This window comes from Phasianus colchicus, chromosome 1 (genome assembly GCF_987193195.1).
Source record: "Phasianus colchicus chromosome 1, bPhaCol1.hap1.1, whole genome shotgun sequence".
In the NCBI taxonomy this organism is placed as follows: domain Eukaryota; kingdom Metazoa; phylum Chordata; class Aves; order Galliformes; family Phasianidae; genus Phasianus; species Phasianus colchicus.
This window is the reverse complement of record NC_143436.1, coordinates 27,298,229-27,311,862: the sequence shown is the minus strand read 5'-3', so window position 1 is coordinate 27,311,862 and position 13,634 is coordinate 27,298,229. Positions and strand designations below refer to the sequence as shown.

General features: G+C 41.4%; 1 protein-coding gene and 1 long non-coding RNA gene across 2 annotated transcripts; one reads left to right on the top strand and one right to left on the bottom strand.

Annotated features, from left to right (window-relative positions):
- Window positions 1–4,366: 4,366 nt before the first annotated feature.
- On the bottom strand, window positions 4,367–8,779 carry LOC149919466 (uncharacterized). The gene is made up of 3 exons (XR_016465144.1): window positions 8,050–8,779; window positions 6,318–6,456; window positions 4,367–5,743 (listed from the first exon to the last, which is right to left on the bottom strand). It is a non-coding gene; the product is annotated as an uncharacterized LOC149919466 (long non-coding RNA).
- A 1,893-nt stretch (window positions 8,780–10,672) lies between these two features.
- Window positions 10,673–13,077, top strand: LOC149919465 (uncharacterized). The gene has a single exon (XM_090137491.1). It carries the CDS (start codon window positions 11,092–11,094, stop codon window positions 13,075–13,077), a length of 1,986 nt encoding a protein of 661 aa, XP_089993617.1. The 5' UTR covers window positions 10,673–11,091.
- Window positions 13,078–13,634: the final 557 nt, after the last annotated feature.

The following is a 13,634-nucleotide window of genomic DNA, read 5'->3' as shown; positions in this document are numbered from 1 at the left end:
AGTTATATTATTATATTTCTCTCAGAGAGTGGTCAGGCACTGGAATGGCTGCCCAGGGAGGTGGTGGAGTTGCCATCCCTGGCAGTGTTCAAGAGACGTCTGGATGAGGAGCTGCGAGATATGGTTTAGTGGCTTGTGGCAGCAGTGGTAATGGGAGGTTGGTTGACTAGATGATCTCGCAGGTTGTTTTCAACCTTGTGATTCTATGATTGTTGAGTAAGTCTGGTTGTATATGGAGGGGTGGAAAGAATATTTTTTACTCAAGCTCTAAGCTATGCTGCAGGCAAATGGGAATATTTACTTGAAATAGAAAATGCTTGTAATAAAAAAGGAAATACAGGTGAGACTAATCATGGTGGCTTGCATCAGGTCTGTAATTCCTGCACTTATGGCCTGATGACCAGAACAGCATGGCTATTTCATTTCCCCTAAGGCATCTGATTTGCATAATAATTGAGTTTTAAAGTTTTAGTTAATTTTAAAACAGGACGATTCCATTCAATAATACTTTGGAAAAGTAAATTGTTTTTCTCAATAGCCCTGGGATGGTTTATTCTTACCACAAAGATGCCTAATCGTTGATTGTCCTTCCACGTGGATTCCAGTACTGTAATTATTCCCATTTAGGAGTCTTTTACCCTGATTTGTTATTGATTGTAACATTTTTTACAGATCTGTTGCTCCCCGTTCATCCATGAATCCTTGAGTATTTAATGCAGCTGAGATCCCTTGGTTTGCTCAGAGCAGAGCAGAGGAGCTGAGGGGAGGGGAGGCCTGATGGCGGCTGCAGCTCCTCACAGGGAGCATAAGGGCAGTGCTGAGCTCTGCTCTGTGTGACAGCGACAGGGCCTGAAGGAATGGCATGGAGCTGTGTCAGGGGAGGGGCAAGCTGGGATAAGGAAAAGTTTATTCAACAGTGAGTGGTTGGACCTTGGAACACATTCCCCAGGGCAGTGGGCACTGCCTCAAGCGTCAGAGTTCAAAAAGTGTCTGGACAGTGCTCTCAGATACAGTCTGATTTTTGTATGGTCCTGTGTGGAGCCAAGTGCTGGACTCAGTGATCCTTATGGGCCCCTTCCAACTGGGGATATTCTATGATTCTATGATCCAAAACTGCAGATTTGAGATTTGTATTTGAGTTTTGTCTTGTTTCTCCCATTCTCTAGGAGAGCTTTTTTCATAAGGTTTAAATTCATCTACATTCTACTAGCTACACGCAATCACCATTTCAGCCAATGCAGAAGCAAGCAGCAGAGTTGATGCAGAAGGTGCATGTTACAGGCATTTACAGATATGGCTCTTCTGGTTGAGTGAAGGATATGGATGGATAGAGATGGAGCATCAGGGAGAAATATGTTCCTTGTTCATTAAACACTTCCTAGGGCTGCCCTTTATGCTGACAGGCAATGATGAGGTGCAGATAAAAAGACGTGTCTATGAAGGACCTTTCAAAGAAGCTATCAAGGCTTGGTTCTTGCTTCCCTTTTTAATTATTTCAAAGGAATGGACAAGAAGTCTTGAAGAAGAAAGTTAGAGGACAATTGATGCAAAGAAAATTTCCTTCCCCAACATAACTATTTTAAGAACATCTTACAGATAAAACAGTTATTTCCAGTACCTTTATTTGTAAAGCAGAATTTGTAGTCACAAGTTTTAATGTTAATTTCTTCTCTGAAAACTCCCTGCAAAGCATATCAAATTTACATTATCAACACTGAAAAAAACCCTCTATTCAATACCCAGAATAAATTTCCTTAATAAAATCAATTCAAAATGTTCAGTTGATGACAGATATTAATTGTCTTTGTTTAGGGGCATTAAGTTTAATTTAAACTTCATCGTGCAATATATCCCTCAATTCTATTTTATACTTTTCCCTCAAGTAAAGTCTTTTTGAAACTTTATATTACGTTATATAATCACATTGTTCATTAATTTCTAATATATGCATTTCATTAATGACAAATCCCCGTGTTTGTAAATGTATTATTATTATTCATTTTTTAAGATCAAAGCACCCCTTATTTAATTAATCATAATGATATTCTGACATAAGCTTTCATAATATACCTTATTGTAAGTGCTATTTTTGGTACAGAAGATGTGATTCTTGGAAGAGTGAGAATGGGAGGAAGGATTTCAACCTAGATTTTATGCTGTGCTTATCAACACTGTGTCTGTGGTATTGGCTGTAGATAAAAGCTGTTCCACTTTGATTTATATCTAAGTTTGAAATAGCTGAAATGGCTATTAATTTATTTCAATGAAGGCTCAGATAGATGAGCAATTCACCACAGTAGTAAACCTTTTATTGCCAGAGGAACATAGATGTAAGTTTGCAGTTTTTTTTCAAAAATAGAATTGTAGTCAGTGTAAAGTGGCATAAGGTGCTGTGAATTAGTATGCAGCAAGCATATATAAATCTCAGTGAAGACAGGTAATGCACAGTCTACATATCTCTCACCTGCAATGGGAAGGATTCTGTTGATATATTCTTCCAGCACTCCGTCCTGAAGCTTCTTCTGTGAAAGGATGTTACCTCAGAGTATGCTGCCCTCAAATTGACTGCATATACTCTGTAGGTAGCAGCACGTCTTTTCTGCCCTGGCAGTATTTTGGGATGTTTCTCTATACTTGCTTTTTTTGTACATAATTCTTGATTTTGAGCAAGATGTTGGGTTGAAGTACCAGATGCTAGGAGAGAAGCTGTGTCCATTTCAGTAAAGAAAATGTAACTTGGAAATCTCCTTAGAAAATCAATCCATATATCATTTTCATAGTGGTGCTTTGTCTGTATGTTTTTGAGAGTTTGTATAAACAGAATGTCAAATGTGCCCATTTCTGAACTATATTTTTGATGTGTACTTTGAATATACAAAAATTCAGATGCATCCCAGTTCCTGCTCTTCTCCACAGGTGATAACTTATGCTGTATGCCAAAGCAGTTAAATTATATTTTTTAAGTAGCTCAGTGTTCTTGAAATTGCCTCAATTTCCGTTATCCTGTAATTTATTTTTATTGAGTATAGGAGAAGCACTCCCTTTTTTCTGTCAATGGCTCTTGGAGAAAGATGCTTAACAGTAGCTTTAATGGTTTGCTGCTTAGAGAAATTTTTTGGTCCCAAGGGCACTGGATATTACAACAATTGACACAGAGGTGCTAGCATCAGCAACACTGTGCTTCTCACTTTCACTGCTAGTGGCATTGATGGCTGGCTTAGAGGGGGCTAGAGAATATCAAGTGAGCAGCCTGGGGACTGAAGTGGCAGCTTTTCTTCTTTTTTATTTTAGATTTATGCATTTTAAGTCACTCCTCATTGATGTCTGGAAAAGACTCCTAGCAGAAAAATACTCAAGAGAAAAAGTAGGATTGTGCAATACACCACACAAGAGTTCCTGGTGGTGGCAAGGTCAGTCCAAGAAAATAATTAATTAAACTCTGCAAGATCCATTTTTGTTTCAGATTCCAAGTTGATGTTTTAACAATTGCTTTACTGTGTTCAGGAATGTATCTTTGCAGAGTAGGAGAATTAATATTTTTCATTTCTTCTTCCTTATTCTTTACAAAAAATGGGGAAGAGACAGTAATAAGGTTTTCTTGATTCTCCAGGCTCTTTATAGAAAGACCAATCAGAATTTGTTTTTCCTATGTATTACAACTCTTTAAAAATTGTCACAAATGACAGATGGCAGCGGTAGATTCACCTATCGGCCAGATGGACTAAGGGCCTGGGGCAACACAAACTAGGACAACGTGGAGTAGTCAAAAGGAAAAAAGCAATTGCCTCAAGATTAAAGACAGCTTTGCAAAATTTGACTCCTCTTGTCATCTGGGGTGAACATTTTCTTTTTCCTTAATGAGTGGAAGATTATCTTCAAAGCTCCTGCTTTTTGCCACAGTAACTGAAATTAAGAATAGCATGCAACATTTTCCATGGCTGAAACATGCGATGCAGGCTTTCTGTTAGGAAAAGTGGACTCTGTTCTTCTCTAAATAAATGTTTTGTCCACTGGTTCTTTATGAGCTAATTAGAAGCAGGATTTCATGTCTTGTGGTGCGAGAGTATAATGAATATTAAATATTACTTATTCTAATGGTCAGACAAGAAAAAGATGGGTACCTAAAAGTAATGACTTCAGTTCCACCTATCCTTCCCTGATGGTTGTGTGTTTGCTGCAAGCCAGAGAACCATTTTGATCAGAATCCTGAGTTTGGCAGTACCATGTTGGGCTGCCGTGTTGGCTGTCAGACCAATGTAAGCAGATTACATCCCTGGTGAAACCTTATCTCAGCATCAGCAGGGTGGTAGTACTACAGTGTGGGACTAGCAGTGGGGCAGAGGACATGTAATGAGATGGCAAACTTGTAGGGCTGTCATGGCTTAAGAAAGAGTTTGAAGAATTAGCCATGCTGGGGTGCAGATATTCACTATTGAGCTGCAAAAATATCTAGAGAATTAAGGGCAAAAGCTTCACAACAGATAGCATAGAGATTAACTTAGCTTTTATTCCACCACCTTGTGACAGACAGTGTTACTTGATCAGAAAGCAGTTTTCTTCATAAAATAATGTGGAAGAAAATCATTTAAATTAATTCTTGCTATTAATTTATACCCAGGCCTTGATATTGCTAAGAGCTTTGTGGCTCATAGCATTCTACTGAAGAAGGATATGAAATGGATAAATAGATATAACTGTCAGCTTGCTGGTAACAGAGAGCCTTTATTTTGTAAGAAAAACTTTTCCAAACTTGCTGCTTAGATCAGCAATTCTTCAAAATGCTGTGAAAGACTTCTTAGCATTCAAGGGCTTTTACACATATGCTATTCAGATCAAATAACACAGTAGGTATCATCTCCATTCTTCAGGTAACTTGCCTTGTAAACTGTATGGAGTTGTGGTTTCCTCAGCCTACCTGGAGATACCTACCAGGTGTTTCTGAGGTTAGCTACCCAGTCACAAAGCATTGCTTACAGAGTAGCGTGGCAAATGACTAAAAGGCCCTGGGACATCTTCGTAAGCATCCAGCTCCCCTATACATCCATCGTAGCCAGAAAGGAGCAAAGGAGCCATGGAGGCAGCAGAGAGGGAGGGCACCACACTACCAGATAATTTTGTACTGTATTATATGGGAGTACACTGTGACAAAACGTACAACAATCAGGACAACAAATATCCTGGCCACAGAGGGATTTTTGGTGTGGTGGCTGTGGTCTGAAGGCTCTGATTAACATCTGATGAGCAAAGAGTTGCAGTTGTTTGGGACATGAGGGGTTTGCAATGGAAAATAATTTGATGCTGTTAGAGAGCACCTGTCTTAGCTGGCCCAGTTTGCAAATTGGTGTGTATCAGCATCCTTTCACGGCAGCTCAGGTCACCAGGCAGCTCTGTATATTGGAGTGGCTGATGGGTAGGAAGCAGGCTGCTTTCTAATGCCTTTGGTATAGGAGTGGTAGTCCTCACTAGAGGCAAGGAAATGAGCAGCTGAGGCTGATAATGATAATTATAATGATAATCACCACAGCAAGAGTTTCCAGCAGTCATCTGTTGGAGCTTGAGTCCCCTACAGACCAGTGCTTTTCCTATAATACAGACTTTCTGTATTAGAGAAAGAAAAAGCCATTCTGTGCAGCACTAGCTACTCTTAGCTACTTTCCCTTGTCCAATGTTTGTCTCTCAGCCCTCCACAGTTGTCTTTCTGATCACTTATTACCACTATGCTTGCAAATTCTTTCCAGTAAAGCTGAAAAAAAAAAAAAAAGAGAAGAAAGAGCATTGTTTAGCCTAGTTTTTCTTATGTTCTGATAGCTTGACACCATTATTAGATTTAAAAAAATCCACTGAATTGGTTTTTCCAATAGGAACAATGTTTTTAACTGAACAAAATTTGAAGTGTCAATTGTCTATGAGTTCTGAGTAATTTGGAGAAAGGAAATGACTTACGATGGTCTTAAACTCCTGGCAAAAGAGCAGTCTTATAGTTTATTGTTTAAAATGTGCAGAAAAAAATAACTTGCAGTCTTTGACAAAAAAATGTACTTTTTTTTCCAGAGAGAAAAACAGCCACATCTAACTATATCTAACTAGTTTAGCATTACTGAAATAAAGAAATTTATGTTGAAACAAAACTAGAAAACAAAAGAATGGGATGGATGAGGTTTCATGAAGCTTATTACATCCATCTAAACACACTTTCTCATAAGAATAGACTTCTGCACTTTCTGTAATACCACAGTAACTCACTTCACACCTGCAAATGGAAAAGATTGAAGCAATCTCTTCCCCCCTTTCAGAAATCTGCTTTATAGCTTCCTTACCTTACCAGAATGTAATTGTTTCTTCTTATCCATACTTGACTCCTTGGAGACCAAAAGCTGCAAGATGAGACAGTCTGCATGTTCATCAGGTGAGTCTGGCGCAGAAAATAGATCCCAGTACATCCACTGTAGATCAGTACTGAAACAAACATTGCAAAAATAACTTATTTATTACTGAATGTCTGTAGAAGTGGTATTAAGGTCAATGATGACTGTAGTTTATATCCATTTATGCAGGTGAAGCTGCTGAATCTTCCTAAAATTGTAAAAGTTTGACAAGAGTGAGAGAGATAGAAGAGGCATAGAAGAGAGAAAAGGAAGAAATTGTGTAATTATAGTAGGGACATCAATTAAGAGTGGTTTGAGACGGATGAGAAAACAGGCACAAGAAAAGAATGTTGGTAGAGACAGATGAAAAGGAGAAAATCCTCAATGAAAAGAGACATAAATGTGAAAAAAGAAATTCTATAGAGAGAGATGAAAAAAGTGCATGAAAAAAACCTTTATATTATAAAGAATGTTTCAGATTTAGTATGTGCTTCATGCAGCAAATGACAGAATTCACTATCCCATACTTGTTTTTCTGTTATTTCACTCACAGTTGTGGACAGGATGATAATGTCCTAAGAATTAGGAAGACAGATAAAAAATGTATCTGTCCTAGAGTGCTTGCAGTCTGAAGTCAAAACAAAAGATAACATATGATACAGACAAAAGGAGAACATGAGGAAATGTTTAGATAGAAGTTATTGGAGATATTAAATGACTCACATCAGGTGTTTCTAAGTGGAATTTGAAGGACACAATGAAGTAGATTTGAAGACAGTTAGTGAAAGGTCTGAAGTGTGCAGAACAATAAGGAAGAAAGACCCAAGGTATAAAGTTAAGAAGCAGTTGTGACTGAGTGGTTAGTGGGTGCTGAGTCACCAGTAAACCAGCAAATGCAATTTGATGGTGTCAAGAGACTGAAGTGAAGAATAACCCTGAAAGTGGAGATGACTAAGTTGTGCTTGAGTCTGAAGACAATAATATGCTAATAGAGGAACAGAGGAGAGAGAATAGAAGGAAAAAGATTTGTTTTCTGCAATGCTAATCTCAACAGACATGAGCAGAACAAAACTGCATTCATCAAAACCAACGAAACAGATATTGCAATAGCAGAAATATGAAGTGGTTAGAGTATGGGCACGACATTCAGCTAGGCGGTTAGATGAGGCTCACAGTGAGTGTTTTTATGTGGAAAGAAGTATCTAGGTGTAGTCCTAGAGCCAAAGAAAGATCTGAGTCAAGGACAGTGCTCTGTTTTTGTTCCTGAGTAAAGAATGAAAAGGTGGAACTACCAATAGAGATTTGCTAAGAACATCACGGAAAGAGATTAATGGTGAATATATACACAGTGGTTGTACAGCTTGTCTGGGGCAGGGCCTAGTACAAAGGCCATTGGTGTAAAAAAGAGGCTTACGTTGTCTTCACTGAATGGTATGCAGAAGACACAGATTATTTACTCATCTTATGTGAAGATTTCTGGTGGAGTCATTTGTTAGCAGAGCATATACTACTATACTACTATACTATACTATAGCAGCCCTATGCTACTGTGAGAGTTTATTATTTTTAAGAATTTCTGGTTTGAACTGCCTTTCCTGATTTTTCACCATGCATTTGAATCTCAGCACAAAATGCATTCACTGAACAAGCCTTCAACAGAGTGACCGGAAGAAAATGTGCTTACCATTAAATTAATGCTTGGACACTTGAGATAGTAACAGATGGTAGCAGCAGAAGATGCATCTTCTGAGGACTAGGTAGGGACTTGCTGGAGCTGACCTTGAATTTCACATCTTTTGTCCATGGAAACAACTTTTGAAAAATATACTTAAGCCCAGGAATACTGTTCCATGCTTTCATCATCAGAAGAGGGATGTTATTAAGGCTTTATCAGAGCAGTCACAGATTTTTCCCAGTGAGTGAGAGTCAGAACCACAGACATTAAATGATTTTAAAAACTGGGCTGACATATTATGCTCTGATGAGTATGTCTAACAGCCCTTAAAAATGTTAAGCATCTCTGCGTGTTACTCAGTGAATTTTTCCTGGAGTTTCACAGAACACTGATTTTCTCTTGATTATTAGGTTGTGTCAGGAGCTGTAGGTAGAGAAACTTTAGAGCCTACTTTGCCAAAATGTCCTCAGTCCAATATCTGGGGGCTTTTTCCAGATATTCTTGCCAATAGCAACACTGAAATGAAAATTTAAATGCAGAAAGTATGAAGTTACCATGGGGAAGTGAAGAGGCAAATGTAATACCTACTGGGGTAGAAGAGTGAAAAGTTACTCTTTATGAACTTGTGCTTCATTTTAGAAATTTAAATGTATTTTATTCTTTCTTGGCTGGCCTTGTAGATACCAAAGTAAATTTTAAATTGTAAAGGTTGATGTATTCAGAGAAATATCTTTTCAAAGAACAAAATAGGAAATTAGTCACAGCTGTTTTTTTTTTAATAAAATTCAGTGAGCGCTTTTACTGAAAAAGTTCAAATATACTTGACCGTCTTCTGTGAGGAAAATTTAAGGCATTTGTTCTCAAACCTTGTGGTTGGCCTTTTTCATCTTCAAATAGATACTCCTACTTATTGTTTATGTGAACTGAGTGTAGCAGTAAGACTAAGCAACTGTTATTTCAGTTAAACATAATGTTCTCTTAAAATGGATAATTATCAGCGCTGTTCTCTTGATGCTGCTACAGGTTTTATTTTGCACTCTCACAGTAATTTTACCTGGTTTTTTTCCTTCTTGTTTTCTGAAAACATTTATTCAGAAGGGACGTTTTTATGCCTCCTGCAACTCATAAATATATTTCATCATGTGATCTGAACATACCTATGAATTGATAATCATAATAGTAATTCTGCTGTACAAGTTCTGCAGATTTTTTTTTTAAATATTGATTGCATAATTGTTTCTCAGATCTAAAATACCAAACAAACAAAGGAGAAATGCATTTGGGTCTACCTGTCTTCCTTTTATATTTGCTTCCAGGTGCATGAATTTCAGTACAGTGGCCCAGAACTGGCACGTTGCTTGTCTGACAAGTGGATAGGTACATAAAGTAAGACTGTCAAGTTTGTGGGAGTGCAGGATCCTCAAAATCAGTTCTTGACTTCAGTTACTGGAACTGTTACAATAGCTAGAAAAAAAATTCTTTTTAAGCAGTTAACACAGGTATTTTTTTTAAGTCACCAAGCTAATACAGAATTTTCACACTCACAGAACTTTTTTTTTTAATGTATTGTGTACCCACTCATGTACACACATTCAGAAACACAGCTCTACACTCATTCATTCTCCTGACTTATTGCAGGTGTGCAGCCATGAGCTGAGCACAGCATGGAACAAAGAGATTCAGGATTTCCAGCTATTGCAGCTCCCTACAGCAAATAACAAATAATTCCCAAGTAACCAAGCAGGCCTTCATTTTTAGCTACAGATGTTGATTAATATTAGTCTTTAAGTCTCAGGATTCAGAGATCAATTGTGACAAACTCCAATGATTTCTAAAGGAACAGCCAAATCTGTAGGCCAAAACTCTGCCTTCTGCTTTGTTGCATGTATAACTAGAAATACTGCATGTATCTGTACTAGATATACTGCATGTATACTAGATATAACTGACAGGTAATGTTTCTGTTTTCCTTTTTTCATAGTCATACCATTGTACTGCACTGAGAATAAATGAACATAACTTCATTACCTGACATTATTACCTGTTACCTGATTTACTGCTTATAATTTACATGATTATATCTAGATAAATTAAATTTGATAAAATGAGTGATTAAAACAGTCCACTAAGCAAACTAGTTGAAGGGGAGCAATCACTGGTAATGGAGGAAGATAACAAAGTACACTGGAATAATTAGTTTTTATTTTCTAATGAAATGTCATTCTACTCTTTTCTTTCATTTTATCTTTCTGCTTTTGACTTTACTAAAATATTCTTGTTGACCATTGTTTATTTTTAAATTAAATAAGGAGTCAGAAATTGTAGGCATTTTTGTGATTAATCATTTGTACCTTTTGTGAAATCTCTGTATAAAATGGCTGCACAAAGTCATATATCTTGTCTTGTCTCAAATAAATAAAGTAATGGCTGCAGTAATACCAACACAGAAAGTGTGGTCATGCAGAAGCTGACAGCATTTAGGAACTGAATGTTTGCAAAGTACGTTTACCTGTATCTCTATTAGTAGTGGACATATAAACTTTCCTACTTTTTTTTTTTGTGATGATTTTGGAACCCCAGCATCAGACCGTAGAACAGTCAGGAATTTATGGGGGACCATTGTAGTAGGTGTGGCGAGGAGACGGTGTGTGACGGGGTCAGGTTCCCTATGCTCAGGGCTTGCCAGGTGCTGTCCCATAATAGGACAGCGTGTATGCAAGGGGTGTAGACAAAGCGGGACGAGAATATTTAAGTGCCTGCTACATTTTAATAAACGCCATTTTGCTTCACCTATACTTGGGGTCTGTGTGAGCATTTGGCCCCGACCTGGTATGGGGTCGGTTTCGCTGGCAAAGCAGCATCTTATGGGGTGGAAAACGAATGTTGCAGAGAGAGCGGCAACAAGTGGTGACCCCGACGTGATCTGCCCTGTGAGTAGTAGCTGCCCGGCGTGCCCGTAAGGCGGTGGAACCTGTGAGGTGGCGGCAGGTCGCCTACGGAAGACACACTGCGGTGGAACCTGTGAGGTGGCGGCAGGTCGCGTGTGTAACTATGGATCAAGTAATTAAGGTACTTTTATATTTTTGTAAAAGTTATTGCGGTAAAACCGTTCCTTCTAAGGAGATTGCGGCCGTGTTATCGCGGCTAGAAAAGGAGGGTGAGCTGGACTCCCCTAAACAGGTGCTCGATTCAAATAAGTGGGACTCACTCACTTCGGCGCTGTGCCAGCGCGCCATGTCCGACCAAAAAGCCTCAGAGCTTAAAACGTGGGGCTTGATACTTGAGGCTCTTAAAGCGGCAAAGGCAGAAGGAGGGTTCGGGGAGGACCGGAGCGTGACGGGGGCTGCCGGGAGCGGGTCTTTGCTTTCTTATAGATCCAGCGAGGCAAAGATAGCGGCGACGGCGGAGAGCGGAGGCGGAGAGACGGAGAAGAAGGAGTCGCCGAGTCAGTCATGTGAGCCGACAGCCCCGCCCTCGCCTTACCCTGCTCCGTCTTTATGCCCTTCTTTGGACAAAACGTCTCAGCCAGAACCGCCCCTTGAAGAACGCGATAGGGCGGTGGGTGGAGCGGGGCGGGGGAGCCCGCGCCGGGGGGGGAGCCCGCGCCGGGGGGGGAGCCCGCGCCGGGGGGGGGGCCCGGTTACTGACTGGGCTAAAATTAAAGAGGTAGCGGAAGAAAAGGGCCTAGCGAATCCAGCTGCGTTTCCGGTTGTGGCCTCAGAAGAGGGCCCAATTTGGGTTCCTCTAGACCCGAAAGGGATCACGAGGGTGCTTGAGGCAGTTGAGAAAAAGGGTTTGAAATCCCCCTTGACGATGAATGCCCTCGAGAACCTTACCGCACAGGGGCCTCTCCTACCCTATGATATAGAGAATTTGATGCGTATGGTTTTGAAACCGGTGCAGTATACATTGTGGAAGGAGGAGTGGCAGGCCCGGCTTAGACAGTTATTGGTTATAGCGCAAAACGATCCAGCGAACGTATTACATAACTCCGACCTTCAGAGATTGATGGGTAGCGCACCAGGTCTGTTAACTGCCCAGGCACAGGTTATCCACCTGAGACCTGGGGAATTAATTGCTACATCTGACGCCGCTTTAGAGGCGTTTAGAAGGCTCGCAAGGAATGCAGAGCCCTCTACCCCGTGGACAGAAATTACACAGGGCCCCACGGAGTCATTTCAGGATTTTGCAAATAGGCTGATAAAGGCCGTAGAAGGGTCAGACCTTCCTAGGGCGGTCCATAGCCCTGTTATTCTGGACTGCCTATATCAAAAGTCGAGCGGGGACATACGCGCTTTGCTAAGAGCGGCGCCGGAAAAGTTTCACACCCCCGGTGAGGCCATCAAGTATATCGTAGAGAAGCAAAAGTCAAATCCGTCTGTGGCAGGCGAGGTTGCTGCCGCAGTGGCTGGGGTGATGATGGCGCGCGGGGGCTTTGGTCATCATCACCCCGGCTATCCGGCAGTGGGTCAAGAGGCTCAAGGACCATGTTTTAGGTGCGGCCAGTGGGGCCATATCAGGGCCCAGTGTAGGGCCAGAATAGGCAGCAACGAAAGTCCAGTATGCCAGTTGTGTGGGAGAAGGGGCCACAAGGCGCCGCAGTGTAGAGCTCGAAGTAGACCGCAGCATCCTAATAGATCGAGAGGAAGACCGCGTTCGACCGGGGACCTCCCTGTCCGCTTGCAGTTGGGAGACCTGAGCCAGCCTATGGTTGCTTTGTCTTTGGGTTGTGAGGAGCGCCCTCTAGTGAGGGCCACTATTACGATCACCGATCTCCCACCTGGTTCAGCGGGGCCACGGTCCATCTTTGTCACTGCATTGATAGACTCTGGCGCAGATGTGACGGTTATTGCGGAATCCGATTGGCCCTCTACATGGCCTACAGGGGCGGCACAGATGATAGCAGGAGTGGGAGGAACAACGCCCACCCGGAGGTCCGCCCAGATGGTTGAGATTATCGTAATCAGCAGGGATGGTTCCCTGGAAAGGCCTGTTCTGCTACAGCAGAACAGGGGCAGCACGCATAACAATTTATAGTGGGGGCCACGATCTGCCAATTGTCGGCGCAGTATGCGATCCCACTGCGCTGGAGACAGGAAGTGCGACCTGTCTGGGTGGATCAGTGGTCCTTACCGACGGAAAAGCTTGTAGCACTTCACGCATTAGTACAGCAAGAGCTTCGCTTAGGTCATATAGAACCCTCTCTTAGTCAATAGAACACTCCTGTATTTGTGATAAAGAAGCGGTCAGGATCCTATCGCTTGCTGCATGACTTGCGCGCAGTTAACGCTCAGTTAGTGCCTTTTGGTGTAGTTCAGCAGGGTGCGCCCGTACTATCCGCCGTGCCTGCAGGCTGGGGGGTTGTTGTTATCGATTTGAAGGATTGCTTTTTCTCCATACCCCTGGCTGAGCAAGACAGGGAGGCTTTTGCCTTTACGGTTCCTGTCCGTAATAACCAAGGCCCGGCTCGTCGGTATCACTGGCGAGTGCTCCCACAAGGGATGGCGTGCTCTCCCACGATCTGTCAGATAGTGATTGACAGAGTCCTGAGTCCGGTCCGACAGTCCCCTAGGCAGTTCCTCCTGCTGCACTAT

What these genes read in the sequence shown, in the direction of transcription:
- LOC149919465 (XM_090137491.1), top strand. Translation starts at nt 11,092, where the DNA reads ATGGATCAAGTAATTAAGGTACTTTTATATTTTTGTAAAAGTTATTGC.